This window comes from Ahaetulla prasina, chromosome 7 (genome assembly GCF_028640845.1).
Source record: "Ahaetulla prasina isolate Xishuangbanna chromosome 7, ASM2864084v1, whole genome shotgun sequence".
Taxonomy (NCBI): Eukaryota; Metazoa; Chordata; class Lepidosauria; order Squamata; family Colubridae; genus Ahaetulla; species Ahaetulla prasina.
Genome location: NC_080545.1, coordinates 1,604,308 through 1,623,143, shown reverse-complemented (window position 1 = coordinate 1,623,143; position 18,836 = coordinate 1,604,308). Strand labels below are relative to the sequence as shown.

Sequence of the window (18,836 nt, the reverse complement as noted above, 5' to 3'; positions counted from 1 at the left end):
AAACCTACATTTTTACTCTCTCATCCCATGTTCCATTTCTCTCCCTGAATTGCTTTGGTCCAGGAAGCCCACTGCAGATGTGGTCTTTTTCTGAGCAGGAAAGAAACATCAACAGACTTCCAAATGTGATGAGTCTTTATGTCTGATATATTTCCATTGATCGTTTACCTTAAAAGTCTAGCTTGCGTGCCCAGAAGATATATTCCACCAGGCATGTATCGGTATTTGTTTATTTTTTACTTACTGACATTTTTATATCACTCATCTATAATGCTTGGTATGCTAACATCAGCATCATGCAATATTAATAAACGGGGAGACGTGAATTGCATCGGTAGGAACAGTCAACTCAATATTACTATGGATAAAAGGACCCTATTGTTGCGTGGATGTATTACTAGGGAGTCCCACTGGGGATGCAAAAAATCTTGATTGTGTAGTGACATCTTGACTTTATGATTCCTTCCGTGGATGCTCCTGGCTCCACATCTTTTGTTCTTAATCTTCATGATGTTCATGATGTTCCTTTCTAATTGCAGTCTTGAGAATGAGATTATAACCCCGATCCTTTCTGGTTTATTCTTAGAACATAGAATCCTGGGGCTGGAAGGGACCTTGGAGGTCTTCTAGTCCAACCCACTGACCAGGGGCAGGAGAACTTATACCAGGGGTCTCCAACCTTGGAAACTTTAAGCCTGGAGGACTTCAACGCCCAGAATTCTGGGAGTTGAAGTCCTCCAGGCTTAATGTTGCCAAGGTTGGAGACCCCTGCCTTATATCATCCTGGTCAAATGGTTGTCCAGCCTCTTCTTGAAAATTGTGGTGATGGAGCACCACAACTTTGAGAGGCAACTTATAATCAAATTGTCACCACTGTATACCTTTAAGTCTGGAAATGGTAAGGGAGAATTAGATAACAGGCTGTCCTTTATCTGGCCTCAGGGACAATTCCTGGCGTGGCCCAGGCTCTGTTTAGCTCACCACGATGGAGATTTCCTATTAGGAAAATTCCCCCCCACCTTAAGACAGGCAATTTGCAAACATAATTGTATCTGATTGGCTTTGTATTTTGCCTAATTGCAATTGATCTATTGGCCCTGGAAGTAGGACAGCCTTTGGAATGGAGCTCACATTTTCCAGCCTGTTGGCATTTTAAGGACCTCAGCGGCAAAAGCAGGCAAGGAAACCACACGGGTGCTTCATATCGTTTTTAACTAAGCCATCGGTTCCCTGTATCACGTAATGGTAAACAAGATCTATACATTGACTGGGATGAGCTGGGCGATGAGCAAAGAGCCCCATTCTGGTTTTATAAAGATTAGAGCAAAAAATTCCATTTAGCCCAAAGTAAATGTTTGATGATGGAACCAGACTAAAGAGAAGTCAAAAATATTTGAGATCCGAATTCCAATATTTTCAGGAGTGTGTAGTGCATGGTGAATGTCAAGGACATACATGCCTACATACCAGAGGTGGGTTTCAGCAGGTTCTGACCAGTTCTGGAGAACCGGGAGCGGAAATTTTGAGTAGTAATTCTGACTGGCCCCGTCCCCATCTATTCTCTGCCTCCCGAGTCCCAGCTGATTGGGAGGAAATGGGGATTTTGCAGTATCCTTCCCCTGCCACGCCCATCAAGCCACACCCACAGGACCGGTAATAAAAAATTTTGAAACCCACCACTGATACATACATACATACATACATACTTTTTCTAAGAAAGCTTTTCCTTATAGGAAACTCATATAATTTTTATATCTGGGTTTTGTTTTTGTTTTGTTGTTTTGCCTTAAAGATAATGGCAACAGTCAAAACATTTTCCTTTTAAAAAGGTATTGTTTATTCAGCGAAAGTTACTTTCACGAAAGGCTACTTACAACCCCGCTCTAAGAATGTTGTATACGCTTTACGGCATTATAGAATTGCCAGTGTTTTACGTACCTTGTCACCGAATGTTTCAGAAAGCCAATTTTTCTGTTTCGGAATTCAAGACGCTGCTAGTTTTTAAAAAGCGAAAGTGCTGATCCTTGTTGTTAGCAAAGATCTAACCGTCCATCTTTTATTTCAAAATAGAATAAGATTTCAGGTTATTCCGTGCAGGAGCTGGCATCCTTCAGCTCTTCAGAAGCCGCGTCATTTTCTGGCTTCCATTTCTGCTGACCCAGCAAGGGGCACCCGCCAAGGACAAGCCCCCTCCCCTCCAATCTGAGGTGGCCTTTGCCTTCAGAGGATGCTCAGGGGATAATGCAGAGTTGGATGTCGGGGTGGGATTTTATTTTTGTTTTTGCAAATTCTTTTTAATAATGGCTAGAAGTGTTGGTAAGGAAGCAACGGATGGAATATCACCAAGGAGAGGCGCAGCCTGGAATTAAGAAGGAACTTCTTAACAGTGAGGACAATTAACAAGTGGAACGGAAGTTGCCTCCAGAAGTTTTGGGTGCTCCGTCATGGAGGTTTTTAAGAAGAAGAAACTGGAGAACCATTTGTCTGAAATGGTAGAGGGTCTCCTGCTTGAGCTGGGGGTTGGAGTAGAAGACCTTCAAGGTACCTTCCAACTTTGTTATTCTTTCATTGTGTTTTCTTTCTTTCTTTCTTTCTTTCTTTCTTTCTTTCTTTCTTTCTTTCTTTCTTTCTTCCTTCCTTCCTTCCTTCCTTCCTTCCTTCCTCCTCCCTCCTCCCTCCTCTCTCTCTTTCTTTCTTTCTTCCTCCCTCCCTCCCTCTTTCTTTCTTTTTTTTTTCTTTCTTTCCTTCCTTCTTTCCTCCCTCTTTCTTTCTTTCTTTCTTTCTTTCTTTCTTTCTTTCTTTCTTTCTTCCTTCCTTCCTTCCTTCCTTCCTTCCTTCCTTCCTTCCCTTCCTCCCTCCCTCCCTCCCTCCCTCCCTCTCTTTCTTTCTTTTCTTTCTTCCTCCCTCCCTCCCTCTTTCTTTCTTTTTTTTTTCTTTCTTTCCTTCCTTCTTTCCTCCCTCTTTCTTTCTTTCTTTCCTTCTTTCCTTCTTTCTTTCTTTCTTTCTTCCCTCCCTCCCTTCCTCCCTCCTTCCTTCCTTCCTTCCTTCCTTCCTTCCTTCCTTCCTTCCTTCCTTCCTTCCTTCTTTCCCTTTTCACAAACTCAGCTTCTGCTTTTGAATCTGTTCACTCAGCTGAAGCAACAGGCGTGAGAGTTTGTTTGAAGGTGGTGCGGAAAGAAAAATGTTTAGTCTCTTCTGCCGTTGCAGTAAAAATCTTTGTATTAAGCAAGAGACTTTTAAAGACATTTGTTCAGTCTTTCCCTCCAAATTACAGTCCTGTGTTTTATGGAACAAGTCTGGAATTCAATGTGCATTGGAGAGACTTTACAGAACATTGTAACAAGTGGGAGATGCCAAAACGCAGTTAGCCATCTGTTAAAAAATCAAAACAAAAGAAAAACCCACAGGAGAAATACAAGAGGCTTCTGAAGAGAAAGATTGCAAATCTCCTGGTGTAAAGTTAGTATTATCCCGATTTATATATGTACAGTGTATCCAAGGACCACATAAAAATAAAGCCTTATAAAGCCTTAGTAAGGCCAACCCTCAAGTTTTGATCACCAAAAAGATGTTGAGACTTTGGAAAAAGTGCAGAGAAAAGCAACCAAGATGATTAAAGGCTGAGGCGTATGAAGAATGGTTGCAGGATTTGGGTTTGGCTAGTCTAGAGAAAAGAAGGACTTGGGGGGTGGGGTGGAGATGGGACAGCATTCCAGTATTTGAGGGGCTGCCACCAAGAAGAGAAAGTCAAGCTAGTCTCCAAAGCACCAGAACGCAGGATAAGAAGCCAAGGGTGGAAACTCATCAAGGAGAAACCTGGAATTAAGGAGAAACTTCCTGACAGTGAGGACAATGAACCAGTGGAACCGCTTGCCACCAGAAGTTGTGAGTACTCCAACATTGGAGGCTTTCAAGAAGAGACTGGACAGCCATTAAAATGGCATAGGGCCTCCTGCTCAAGCAGGGGGTTGGACTAGAAGACCCCCAAGGTCCCATCAAGCTCTATACTGATTTGGCTCGTATGTGACTGTATCCAACACACAGATGCTTCACACTCAAATCTTTGCATTCAGATATTGAAATCAAACACACGGTTTAATGAACCTTACCAAGGATTTTCCTTCTCGATTAGGGCAAACAGATTGAATGCATGGTTGGGTCCCTTGTGGGAATTGAAAACAAAAACAAAAACACAACTTAAGGAGATTATGCACTGCCTGCCACGGGGTCGTTTGGGGTGGAAAGTATTTGGGATTTAAAATTCAGTTGCAGGAAGTCAAGGAAGGAAATCAGTGCAGCTCAAAGGAGCTGATAAGATTTCTGAGCTTGGGGGTAAAATCCAGGCGTGCTCTGCTGACCGAAACAACTTTTCTTCCTATGGTTGGGAGTTGGGCACATGTCCCGGGTGTCGAAGGCAAAAATTTGCTTCGGAATCACAAAACAGGACAGCTGTTGACTACCTTGAACTAAATCAATGTTTGGGCCGGATGGCAACGCAGATGCAAATAGCAGGGAGTTCTTTTACTTTAATGTCGCTTCCTTCTTCTCACTGAGAGTGAAGAATAAAACCTGCAGATACAGAAAAAAGACACACCAAAACAAAAGTTTAAAAACCTGAAGAATGTCATAAGGAAGAGAGAGCGAGAGAAAAAAAACCTTAGACAACTTGTTTTTCTTTCGTTGTCCGTGGACACGAATCACATTATAAATATTTGAAATATGGAAAATTGTTATGTTTTAAAAAATATTTTTATTTTGATTTGTAATCTTTTCATCATAATCTGTATTGAAATATCTAGACCAGGGGTCTTCAACCTTGGCAACTTTAAGCCTGGTGGACTTCAACTCCCAGAATCCCCCAGCCAGCAAAGCTGAAGACTCCTCAACTAGAGGCACCTTGCTTTCTAATGTATGTATATGGGAGCTATTCTAGCCTGAATTTAGTTAAACTACGAATAAATAAAGTCAGTTTTGCCATCCCTACTTATCCTCCAGTTCTGGCCTTCCGTTCGTGCATTCTTGGCAAGGTTTCACTTTTCTAATCTTTGAGCCAAATTGGTTCTTGCTGATGTTAATGTTTCTTAGTAGATTGTGATAACTTTTTGTTTCTCCTCTCTGGAATTAATCCTAGTAAAAAATATTGGTGGTTTTCAGTCAGATGTTATTTTTTTAAAAAATATTATTACTGTGTTGATGTATTCCCTTCCACGAGCCTTGGTTGTTTTTAAACAAGCACCACGTTTGGTCATGTTCTTCCTTTAATATTGCACTTCCAACATTTCTAATTTTAGGGTTCCTTCTTCTGATTAATTGCTGACAAGGATTTTGAACTAATTTTCTTTCAAATTATAGTTTGAGGTGATTTTTAAAAACTGATTTTTCCCCCCATTATTTTTCTCAGTCAATTGCCTGTTTGGAGTTTTCCATTCATTTTGTCACACAATTTTTAATTGGTTCCGTTTCCGAGGCTTATTTCAAATGCAATTTATAGACGTGTCTTGGTTGATTCTATGGAGTTGGGCAAACTTCAAATTCTGTCATATTTCTCAAAGGTCCTTCCCCCCCCCCCCTTGAGATCTCTTTTTAGTCTTCTAGTAATTTGTAGGTGCTCTAACCATTTGTAAGTTCCCAATTCCGTTAAGCAATTCTTGCTATGTTTTTCATCTCTTTTCTGAATCTCGATATAGCATATTGACTCACAAAATTGCAGTTCTTACTCTCTTTGGAGTAAAACCTGTCACGTATTACAATTGGAAACGGAGTTAGATTCCTAATGCACTTTAGCTATTCAGCCACAGTGAACTCCGATTAGTCCAGGGGTGAAATCCAGCAGCTTCTGGAGAACTGGTAGTGGAAATTTTGAGTAGTTTGGAGAACTGGCAAATGCCACCTCTGGCTGGTCCCAGTGTGGGATGGGAATGGAGATTTTGCAATATTCTTCCCCCAGAAATGGGGACAGAATGGGGATTTTGCAGTATCCTTCCCCTGCCATGCCCACCAAGCCACGCCCACAGAACCAGTAGTAAAAAAATTGGATGTCACCACTGGATTAGCCACTTGCCGCATTAAGGAAAAAATATACTTAACAGAATAACAGAATTGGAAGGGACCTTGGAGGTCTTCTAGTCCAACCCCCTGCTCAAGCAGGAGACCCTAGAGCAGGGGTCTCCAACCTTGGTCCTTTTAAGACTTGTGGACTTCAACTCCCAGAGTTCCTCAGCCAGCTTTGCTTGGCTGGAGACCCCTGCCCTAGACCACTGCAGCATCTCCATGGTCACATGATCAAAATGCAGATGTCTGGCTCATATTTATGATGGTTGCAGTATCCCGGCATCATATGACCCCTTTTTGAGACGTTCCGAGAAGCTAAGTCAATGGGGAAGCCAGATTTACTTAACAACCGTGTTACCAAAGAGCCCTGGTGGTGCAGTGGTTGGAATGCTGTACTGCAGGCGAATTCTGCCCACTGCCAGCAGTTCAATCCCGACCGGCTCAAAGTTGACTCAACCTTCCATCCTTCCTAGGTCAGTAAAATGGGGACCCAGATTGTGGGGGACAAGAGGCTGACTCTGTAAACCACTTAGAGAGGATTGTGAAGCACTGTAACACGGTATACAAGTCTAAGTGCTATTGCTATTGCTGCTCATTTAACAAATGTAGTGATAAACTTAACAACTCTGGCATGAAAGTTCGTTCAATGGGGCACAATTCTCTTAACACATGCCTGAGGTGAAATTTGGGGCTCATTTGTGGTCATACGTCAAAGATGACCTATAGTTGATCTTCTCACAGCTTCTAGGGTGGAATAGAAGAGCTTTATCAAAATCAAAGGGAAGAGTTGGTGCAGCTGCAGCCAAAGCATTCATATATTTTTTCAGCCGCACTCATTTACATCTCAAAGGGGAAAACGGAGGTAGCCTTGTAATTTGTGCGTTAAGGTGCTGAATTAGCAGGATTTGACAATCTGCTGTTTGGTTGTTGCGTTCGCTTCCGTCTTGTTGTGTTTCTCTCTTGCTGTCTAGACTACATTAACCTTGGGCAGGTTCCCTGGGGACTGCCTAGGAGAAGATGGATGGCAGCGGCTTTTTTTCTGGTCTCAGTGTCACGATCTGCCTCTTGCTGCACAAGCCAGCCGGCCCTCCTGGAAAGTTCAGTGGAGAAGACCTTGCTCAGGTCTCTCAACCTGCCTCAAATGCCCTCGAAGCAGATATGGCCGAATTAAATGGCAGCCACAAGCAGAGAACGCATCTCTGGATACAGGCAAGGGTGTAATTTTTCCCCAGTTACAAAATAGTAGCTGCTGTCGTGTCACATACTTTCTTGCTGCATGTAAGACAGTCAGTCAATCAGAGTAGAGCTGGAAGGGACCTTGGAGGTCTTCTAGTCTAATCCCCTGCTTGAGAAGGAAACCCTAGACCAGGGCTCTGCAAACTTGGCTCTTTTAAGACTTGTGGACTTCAACTCCCAGAATTCCTCAGCCAGCTTTGCTCTGGGAGTTGAAGTCCACAAGTCTTAGAGGGACCAAGGTTGGAGACCCCTGTTCTAGACCATTTCAGGCAAATGGTTCTCCAGTCTCTTCTTGAAAACCTCCAGTGATGGAGCCCCCACAACCGCTGGAGGCAACTTCTCTTCCACTGGTTAATTGTTCTCCCTGTTAGGAAGTTCCTCCTTAATTCCAGGTTGCTTCTCTCCTTGATTAGTTTCCATCTGTTGCTTCTTCTTCTGTCTTCAGAATCAGAATAGAGATGGAAGGCTCCTTGGAGGTCTTTCAGTCCAGCCCCCAGTTCAAGCCGGAGATCCTATACCAGTGATGGCTAACCTTTTTGCCATTGCATGCCAGGAGGTGGGGGGGGCGGGGGGGGTCATGCGCGTGCCCTCACTCATAATTATATGCACCCCACCCCCATGCATGTGTGCGCAACCCCCCCCCCCGCTTCTGGCACGCGATGGCTCAATAGGCCTGTTTTTCACTCTTACCTGGCTCCAGAGCCTCACTATGAGACTGGGGAGGGTGAAAACAGCCTCTCCCCCCTCCCGGAGGCCCTCCAGAGGTCAGAAACAGCCCATTTGCCAACTTCTGGTTGGACAGGAAGTGACATTTTTTTGCTGTCCCCTCTAGAGACTCCCAGAGAGGCTCTGGAGCCAGGTGAGAGTGAAAAACAAGCCTTCCCCACCAACCCTCCAGGCCCTCTGGAGACAGGAAACAGTCACTTTCCCTACTTCTGGTGGTCCCAGAAGGCCCGAAAATCAGCTGGCACGCGCCAGAGCTGAGCTCGTGTGCCCACTGATATGGCTACCATAGGGTTGCCATAGGTTCGCCGTCACGGTTTTAGAGCCTCCAGTCCCCTGATCCTCTTGGTTGCTCTTCTCTGCACTCTTTCCAGAGTCTCCACATCTTTTTTATATCGTGGTGACAAAAACTGGATGGAATAGTCCAAGGGTGGCCTTAGAAAGTGGTATTAACACTTCACGTGATCTTGATTCCATCCCTCTCTTTATGCAGCCTAGGATTTGCCTATAGATGCTTAAAAGAACCCACATCTATGTTTTATATAGATCGTATATATAACTGTCAAAAGGTGTCTGAACATGGGAGATCATTTTTCTGTTGTCCCCCGCCCACCTCTGCTTTAATGTTTAAGATTCTGGTTAGTTTATATAGGTAGTCCTTGACTTACGACCGTTTGCTTCATAACAGTTCAACCTTGCGACAGCCTCAGGAAAAGTGATTTATGAGCTATACTTGCACTTACGCTTCTCACACCGCCTCTAAAATCGTGCGATTGTGCTTGGCAAATGCTTGGCAAACCGCTCGCATTTATGGCCGGTTGTAGCATCCTGTGGTCGTAGGATCACGACTTTCAACCCTTTTCTGCCCATTTTCAGCAAAAAAATAAAGTCCATCGTGGAAACTGGTGACTTGCTTAATGGCTGGGATGATTTGCTTAACAACCGCGGTCAAAATTGTTGGAAAATCCGTTCCGACTCGATTTATGACCCTCCCCAACGTCTGGCACCGAAATTTCTGATCCCGATGAAGGTCATAAGTCAAGGAGTCTCTGCAGAACGAGGAAGTCTGTTTTTGGGGGCCAGGTGAGTGACAGGTGGCGAATAGATTGCTGGAGGACATCAAGGTTGGGTTTCTGATAAAAAAAAAAAAAAGTGCCCCTCACAGTAGCTATTGTGCCAAGCCCTCAATTACCTATTTTTTTCAGTGGCCTGAAATTTATCAAAGCCCCGAAGAAGAGATGGGATGCTTGTAGAGAAGATTACGAGGTGTGAGCGGAGGTGGCTTAATCACACGGAAGTTGCTTTCCCCCCCTCTGTGTAGAAAGGCCGCCTGGGGATGAGAAGATGCGCATTTGCAGACATAGAATATGACATTTTGTCACCGGCTATGGAGACAGAAATCACATCCAGGCTAGGCTGCTCTGGTGCACGTTTATGATCATGCGTGTTTTGCATGTGATATTAGCTGGCCCCCCGGCCAGAAACCCTTTCCTCAGCCAGGCCTCAGTTTCTCTGTTGCTTTGGAAGAATTGGGATTTAATTGTCAGCTACCTTTGCCATATGACAAAAGGGATTCATTTTGCTTGGAGGGGATAGCGGGGGGGGGGAGTTATTTTCAGTCATATGGCCTCCCCCGCCAGTGAGGAATCTGAGAATTAAAAAAAAAAGTATAGTGGAAATGTTTATTTTACATATTTTCCAACTTACCTTGTTTCAAAATGTACTTTTTGCATCCCCGCTCTCTCACCCATCTCTATTATCTGTCTGTCTCATCCATCCATCCATCCATCCATCTATCCATCCATCCATCCATCCATTTCTATATCTCTATCTATATACCTATCTCTCTCTCTCTCTCTCTTTTTCTCTTCTTCATCTATACATCTCTCTCTCCCATCTTTATACTTATCTATATCTACTGTACATCTGTCTGTCTGTCTGTCTGTCCCATCCATCCATCCATCCATCCATCCATCCATCCATTTCTCTCTCTCTCTCTCTGTGTGTATATATATATATATATATATATTTGTTTTCTGAGGTTTTCACGGGTGTTTGTATGTAGGTCTTTGGTTGTTCAGGTTTTTTCCCATGTAAAATTGGAATGTCTTGGCGACGTTTCGACGAAGTCTCATTCGTCATCTTCAGGCTTCGGCTTCGTGCTTCTGGGAGCAATGTGTGATCGCAGCTGTTTCTTCCTTTTAACTGCTAGAATAGAATAGAATAGAATTTTTTATTGGCCAAGTGTGATTGGACACACAAGGAATTTGTCTTGGTGCATATGCTCTCAGTGTACATAAAAGAAAAGATACCTTCATCAAGGTACAATATTTACAACACAATTGATGGTCAATATATCAATATAAATCATAAGGATTGCCAGCAACAAGTTATAGTCATACAGTCATAAGTGGAAAGAGATTGGTGATGGGAACTATGAAACGATTAATAGTAGTCCAGATTCAGTAAACAGTCTGACAGTGTTGAGGGAATTATTTGTTTAGCAGAGTGATGGCCTTCGGGGAAAAAACTGTTCTTGTGTCTAGTTGTTCTGGTGTGCAGTGCTCTATAGCGTCATTTTGAGGGTAGGAGTTGAAACAGTTTCAATTGCTAGTGGGGGTTTGAACTGATTGGGTGGGAACTTGGCTGTGCTCTGATTGGATGGGGTTTTTTTGTGCTCTGATTGGCTGAGGTTGTGTCCTGTTTGGGTGGGGGCTTGGTTGTGCTCAGTTTAGTCTGTGTTGCAGGGGGATTTGAGCTGGTGAGCTGCATTGCTGTTGTTTGGCTTCGTGGTCGTGCTACATCTTCATAGTGGGTGTCAGTCTGTTGCATGTATGGATTGGAGGGGTTTGAAATGGCTAATGTTGCAGCTGGAATGGAATGGGGGAATTCGGTGATCAGCCCTAAAGCCATTAGGACAGGGGTCTCCAACCTTGGTTCCTTTAAGACTCCTTGTGGACTTCAACTCCCAGAGTCCCTCAGCCAGCAAAGCAGCACGTTTTAAGTGAATAAACTTACATTAGATGCTTATCTTAAAATGTACATTAGATATTTATTTATCTTAAAACTCATATTACATACTTACTTATCCAAAAATGTACATTAGATATACTTAACCTTATTTATTTATCACTAGCTCCCGTCAAGTTCTAGGAAAGTAGAAGTGGCACATTAAAAGTTCTTTTTTGGGTCTGATTTATATCCGCAAAGACATTCCTTGATCCCTCATGACTGGTGGACTAACATTTGATGAATCAGAAGTAGACAAAATGCTGATTGCGTATTTAAATCTAAACCTACTGGTACTTCAGTCACGGAGAAACATGGAAATGGGTGGTGGTTGTTGTTTTTTAAAGCCACAGGAGTACATACAATAGTGGCCAAAATTGTGGAAACCTTTTTGGGAAAAGTGTATTTTTGAGGTTTGATGGCTAATAACACCACTTTTGGGAGGAGTTTCAAGATAATCCTATTCCACTGCTGGAAAGGCCTGGGAATAGCCCAGACCTTCACCCAATTGAAAATCTATGGAGCCCACTAAAGAAACTTGTTAGTCAGAAGCGACCCAGCAATAAAACCCAGTTAATAGAAGCCATCCTTCAATCTTGGTTTCACATGAGAACAGCTGCAGAACTCAAAGACTTGGTTCGCTCCATGGGAAGACGTCATAAGGCCATAATTCATACTAAACGTTACCCAACTAAGTATTAAGTGACATTTTTTCTACACGTTTCACTTTTCTTCTTTATACTGTAACTGCTTTTCTAATGGCAAATCCTTCATATAAGTTATTGCTTTACATTCTTGATTAAATTATCTATCCCATTGATATATAATTTTATGGTACTACTCCCCCCAAAAATGGTGTTCTTAGCTAGTTTTAGAAAATACACTCTTCCCAAAAGGTTTCCACAATTTTGGCCACTACTTTAGGTAATGGAACTGGCTTCTGATCTAGATTAGCGATCTAGATTAGCAATCAACCTGAGCAAAGTTAAGATAGGTGGATTTTAACATGCTGGCTGAGGAATTCTGGGAGTTGAAGTCCACACATCTTAAGACTTACAAAGACTTTGACTCCCAAAATGAGCAACTCTTCAATAGCTAGAGAGCATTTTGCTGTCAAATTAAGATCGTATTACCAGGATCATATTATCATATGTGGTGGACGTGTGTAGAAGCAAAAAAAAAAATACTGGGCAAGAATTCGTATGTGGCTGGAGAAGATGACGCAGCAGCATATTGATCTAAAATCTGAGATATTTCTACTGGGGATTTTATCAGGGAGTTACAGTAAAGAAATTGTATACTTGATTATTCGGGTAATAACTGCAGCTAGAATATTATTTGCACAGAATTGGAAGGGTGAAGAGATCCCTACAGAAGAGAATGTGATTAAGAAAATATTAATAGATTAACACTTGCAATTAAAGAAAAGGAAGAATCTGACTATTATAATACATGGGACTTATTTTATAGATGGTTAGAGAATAAATATGAAAGAAAGATATTATAAAGTTAAGTTAAGAAGAGAAATGTTATAATAATAGATATGTGAAGTATTATGTATTAGGATTAAAATAAGAGTAGATATAAATAATGAACATGCTGGTAAGTTTAAATTGTTACGACACAAAAAATTTGTACCAAGAAGACACACTGTTTAATGAATGATGAAATGTTTGTAATAAAAGAAAATAAAACTTTTATATTGTTGTTTTTAGCTGGCTGTAAACCGCCCTGAGTCCTTCAGGAGAAGGGCGGTATAGAAATTAAATTATTATTATTATTATATAATAATTATTATATAATTATATAATTATTATATAATTATTGAAATTACTACCCATTGGGTAGCAGGGGGCAGCAGGGTGTAGTTTTGGTTCTCCAGTCTCGTCGTATATTATCAACATGAACCCCGTATTGAGGTTTTCCACGTGTGCAGTCGGATTCTGGCCGTTTTCTGCTTGCGTCTGGAAGGCCTTCTGTTCGGTTTGTGGAGGTTGGTGACATGTTTGTGGGGGAGAGCCACCAACTGCTCCCTCTGCATGTTGAGGGCGTAACAGAAGAAATATCTAAGCAAGGTTTCAGCCGTCTAGCCTTCTGCACAGATGGCGCGGAGGGTGGATGCCGTTTCTGCAAACGCAGAATCATCCTTAGCGAATCGTGTGGAAGGACACGGCTTCTTTTGCAGGCCTCCTCAACTTCTCATAATTTCAGACATGTTGGAGGTGCAGCCAGCTTTCGAATCTTTCTCTGTGCTGTGATGTTGTTTCCTTGGAGTTAGAAGTGCGTGTCATACATTCATTCATCAAAATCATTGAACAAAGTAGCCCGCAAAATAGGTGCAGGTATAACAATGATGGCTGTTCTTTTATTCCAGAATGGAATTGAACAATGATAGCAACTTTTAAAAATAAATTCGTCTGCGTGGGAAACAGGGTGCATGAGGAACCAAGTTGGATGGTCTAGCGCAGGGGTGTCTCACTCAAGGCCCAGGGGCCGGATCTGGCTCACGGGATGCTTAGCTGTGGCCCATGGGGCCACCCTGGAAAGAGCAAGGACCGGCCCGCAGTGCCTCCGCCAGAGAAAAATGGAGCTCGGGAGGGTCGCGTGTAGCCCTCCTGAGCTCTGTTTTTGCTAGTAAAGGGTTGCAGGGGGGCGTTGCAGCCAAAAACAGAGCTTAGAGGACCGTTTTCACTCGCAGGGCGCTTGGGTCACCACCGCAGGTACCCCTGACACAAGTGATGTCACCCTGGCCATACCCACCCTGGCCACATCCATCCCATCCCCCCCACCTCCGAGGTCAAACACAACCCTGATGCGGCCCTCAGTGAAATGGAGTTTGGCACGCCTGGTCTAGAGGAACGCAGGAAACCTTCAGGAAGCCACACAGAAACAATAAAAGCAAACCAAGATGCAACTTAGCCTTGTGAGGATAAAATGTGAGAAAAATACCATTTTAAACAGGAGTAAAAGGTAAAGGAAGATTTTACTCTGCTAGCTGTTGCTGACTTTAGGGGGAGCTGCTCATTTCTGTTTCAAGGCCATTGAGCCAGTGCTGTCCAAAGATATTCCCATGGTCATGTGACCACATGATGTCACAGAGCACTCCTACCTTCCCGCAAAAGTGGTCCCTATTTATCTACTCGCATTTGCGTGCTTTTGAACTGCTAGGTGGGCAGCTGCAGGGGTGAGGACAGTGCATCTCACACATGCTCCCTGCCCTCGCACCAGAGACCGGAAAATCTTCTGGCCAGTGGGAGGTGTGCCCGCATGCATGGTGGAGCTGAGCTGGGCGATGGCTGGCATGCCCACAGAGTGGGTTCCGTGTGCCATAGGTTCGCCATCACGGCTTTATAATGTAAAACTAGGATCTCAGCAGCTCTAGTAATATAATGCAAGTTATTGCAGGATTTGTAAACCTTGGCAATTGTAAGACGTGCGGACTTCAACTCCCAGAATTCCCCAGCCAGGCATTTGGACTTAGACCATTTGTGAACATGTAACGATTCTAGGCTGAGTCCTCTCTTGACGCTGCCTCCGGGCTCTGTCTCTTCTTTTCCTACAGATAAACTGTGTCTTCCACAAGAAAGATATATTATATGAATGGGTCCATGAAGGGACCCCCTGCCTTTGAAAGAGGCTTTCCATCCGGGGGGGGGGAAGAGGTCAGATAAATCAAGATGGCAGCCTTCGATTGCATTGTGATGGCTGCCATCTTGATGTCCTTTTAAAAGCCTCCCCCGTGGACAACCCTGCTTTCTACTGGTAATTAGGTGAAATAGAGACGATTGAAGGAGGCTGAGTAAATGATCCCCGTTGCATTTGGCTGGCAAAACAGATTGGAACCACAGGGCTCCAATGAATCATGACAATTAGAGAGTGGTGTGCACTGCAGACGCTGGCACTGAGCGGTTGATGGATGAAGCCCAAACGAATCAACCCCCCCTGTGCCTCATACGGAGGGATGATGTCGAATATAACTCACCTAGGCAATTCTTCCAACCGAAGAGGTAGCGGCCGTTCTCTTTCCTGAATAAGGCCTCATCGTCTCCCATCTTTCCCATTCCACAGTCTTGGGATCAAGACTGGCTTGGGAGCATCTTTTCTTCCTGGTATCTTGAAACTCTAAAAATAGTGCGACAGTGACTAGACCTCCTTGGTGGAAGGCAGGAAAGAAGGAGAAGACTGCATGTGTGTGTGTGTGGGGGGGGGGAAGCTAGAATTCCTGCTTGTGAGGGAACACGTCACCTGCAAACTCTGCAGGGTTGTCTCGCTTTTGATAAAAAGGCCGCCTTCGGAGTGTGTTCAGACGAACGTTAGCTAAGCCACCAGTTCAACAGGTGGACAGTGTCAACATTAAGAGACAGATCAGGACTACTACTGGTTCTGAAATGGTCCCCAGTGCCCTAGTCTAGAATTCCCCCCACCCGTTCAGTTTGAAAAACCACCAGGATCATATTAACATTGCTCCTTATCTCTGTGCCTTATTGCTTGAGGAGTCTTAAAACATTTTTTAACTCTGTCCATTGGTTGGAAAACAGCTGGCTTTTCACTATCAGGGTGGATGGAGGCAAAGGGCAAAGAAAAGCGCAGAGTGAAACAATTACACACACACACACATATTGCTTCCTTTGCTATGTTACTATTAACTTTTGTAGCTGACCCTTGCAAAATTTATTATGGCAGGCTCTCTGGAATACTTGGAAAATACCAGTTTTCTAGATAGAGAGAGGATAGATAGATAGATAGATAGATAGATAGATAGATAGATAGATAGATAGATAGATAGATAGATAGATAGGGCCGGTTTAGCTCTGCCTGGTAAGGCCTGTTATTAAGAACACAAAGCCTGCAATTACTGCAGGTTCGAGCCCGGCCCAAGGTTGACTCAGCCTTCCATCCTTTATAAGGTAGGTAAAATGAGGACCCAGATTGTTGGGGGGGCAATAAGTTGACTTTGTAAATATATACAAATAGAATGAGACTATTGCCCTATACATTGTAAGCCGCCCTGAGTCTTCGGAGAAGGGCGGGGTATAAATGTAAACAAAAAAAAAAAAAAAAAAAAAGATAGATAGATAGATGATAGACAGAGACAGGTAGATGTAGGCATATGATAAACAGATGGTAGAGAGAAAGAGAGATAAAGATGAAAGAGATGAGAGATGAGAGATGAGAGATGAGAGAGAGAGAGAGATGATAGATAGATAATAGATAATAGGTAGATAGGTAGATGGATGGATGGATGGATAGATAGATAATAGATAGGTAGATAGATAGGTAACAGGTAAGTAGGTAGGTAGGTAGATGGATGGATGGATGGATGGATAGATAAATATATAGATAGATAATAGGTAGGTAGATAGATAATAGGTAAGTAGGTAGATAGGTGGACGGACGGATGGATGGATAGATAGATAATAAATAGGTCAATAGATGGATAGATAGATAATAGGTAGGTAGGTAGGTAGGTGGATAGATAGATAGATAAAAAGATAGATGGAATACAAATTTATCCTTCTTTCTCTCTCTCTCTCTCTCTCTCTCTCTCTCACACACACACACAGAATAAGATATCTAAAAGGCTAAGCGGTAGATGGGTTTTTAATAGCGATGTTCACCTGACTCTGACCTGAAGCCTCAATCTTACTGCAGGCTTTAGATAAAAGTCAGACCCTCCGTAGGTCCCAACCGGAATTTGCCTTGGATCTTTGAGATGCCTGTGGAAAGACTGACAAGCCAATTAGGTTTTTTCTGGGGGGGCCCTCCCTTTTCGAAGCCTCTTCTTCTTCTTCTCCTCTTCCTTCTCCGCCATCGACCCCCGGCCAAGATCTAAACCGAGGCTGCTGCTCTCTCTAGGATAACAAGGGTTAGTGTTGAACTGTCAAAAGCCGCAGCCGTGTTCGGTTGTGTCGTGGCTGTGGCAGAAACAAGAGCAGCAGTGGAAGAGGTGGGTCCATTCCTTGGCCGTCCCTCGGGAGGCTCTTCAGAAGGTCATGTAGTGGCTGAATCTCACAAATCTCATCTTCCCCAAAGAAAAAGCTTATCGAAGGGGAGGAAAAAAAGATTTAGAATATAGAGTAATGGAGTCGGAAGGGACCTCGGAGGTCTTCTAGTCCAACCCCCTGCTCAGGCAGGAAACCCCTAGTCCAGGGGTCTGCAAACTTGACTCTTTTAAGACTTGTGGTCTTCAACTCCCAGAGTTCCTCAGCCAGCAAAGCTGGGAGTTGAAGTCCACACATCTTAAAAGAGCCAAGTCTGCAGACCCCTCTGCTCTAGACCATTTCAGACAAATGGACAACATCTGTTCTTTTTCTTTCTTTTTTTTTTCTTTTAATTTCTTGCAGGCCGACTACCACTTTGAGTACACCGAATGCGACAGCAGTGGCTCCAGGTGGAGGGTGGCCATCCCGAATCCAGGAGCTGAATGTTCTGGCTTGCCTGACCCCGTCAAAGGAAAAGAATGCAGTAGGTCTTTGATAGGTGTACCCTGCTAGGATTAGTAAGGGTGGCCTGATTAAATGGAATAAATTAAAGAATGAAGGGGAAAGATTAGAGGCTGAAAGATAGTATTATTATGCATGCTTAAACAATGTTGTAGTTGGCGTTAGAATGATACATTGAAACACTGAATAATTAAATAATGAAGGTTTATATCGTAATACAAAGAAGAATATTAATACTAGGAGTATACAAGCTTAATTAAGGTAACAAATATTATTGATATTAGAATTGTTATTTTTTTATTTTATTTTGTCACAACAGTATATATAACCATAAGCATGAAGTAACTATATAATATATAAGCATATATATATAAGCATAAGTATGTAATAACTATATTAATTGGATATAATGAAAGAAAATAATAGGACAGGAACGGTAGGCACGGTTGTGCTCTTATGCAGGCCCCTTACAGACCTCTTAGGAATGGGGTGAGGTCAATAGTAGAGAGTTTTTGGTTAAAGCTTTGGGGATTTTGAATAGATACCACAGAGTCTGGTAGTGTGTTCCAAGCACTAATAACTCTGTTACTGAAGTCATATTTCCTGCAATCAAGATTGGAGCGGTTAACATTAAGTTTAAATCTATTGTTTGCTCTTGTGTTGTTGTGATTGAAGCTGAAGTAATCTTTAACAGGAAGGACATTACAATAGATGATTCTATGAGTTAAACACAGGTCCTGTCGAAGGCGGTGGAGTTCTAAGTTTTCTAAACTTATCAAAACTTATCCAAATGAATGATACCCAGATGCCACACTGTTCGTGTATTGATGTTGATGCATATATAAAAATAAAAGAAAAAACATATAACAAAAAAGAAAAAAAGAAAAAAATGAATAACATCATTATCATCAATCAATCAATCAATATGGAAAACAGATCTCAAAATGTATGTTCTATGAAATTACCAGCGACATCCTTTTGGATAAAGGCGAAGCTCTGGGGAAGAAATTTTGAGAGTTTGTTTTTCAGGGAGAAGAGAAATAATAACACGAGAGAGATCAGTTTTCATGAAAGGCAGCTTAGCAACCACTGTCAGGTGTTCCTCTGATGCAACCTCACCTGGGAGCCAGGTGTGTATTCTTGGTCTCCCCAGAGAGACCTCAGAAGCCCAGAAGTGTATTCACCACACTTTGCTCACCCAGGGTGCGGCCCAGCTAATTGCAGGGGGTGTGAAGTCTTGTTGGTGGTCTGAGAGAATAACAACTTTTGTAGAAAATCAAGTCATCCAGGGGTCCCAGATATTAATTTGCTATTAATGGCAGTCGGCTGCTGATTAAAACAGGCAACAGCTGGCATTCTCAGAGCAATTCCTCC

At 42.9% G+C, this 18,836-nt stretch overlaps 1 protein-coding gene across 1 annotated transcript in view; it reads left to right on the top strand.

Moving 5' to 3' along the window:
• The window catches only part of ELAPOR2 (endosome-lysosome associated apoptosis and autophagy regulator family member 2), a 72,611-nt gene that overhangs the window by 9,688 nt on the left and 44,087 nt on the right, over positions 1–18,836 (top strand). The window contains exon 2 of the mRNA XM_058191511.1: positions 17,364–17,484. Coding sequence (XP_058047494.1) covers positions 17,364–17,484 — 121 coding nt within the window. The remainder of the gene's footprint in view (positions 1–17,363; positions 17,485–18,836) is intronic.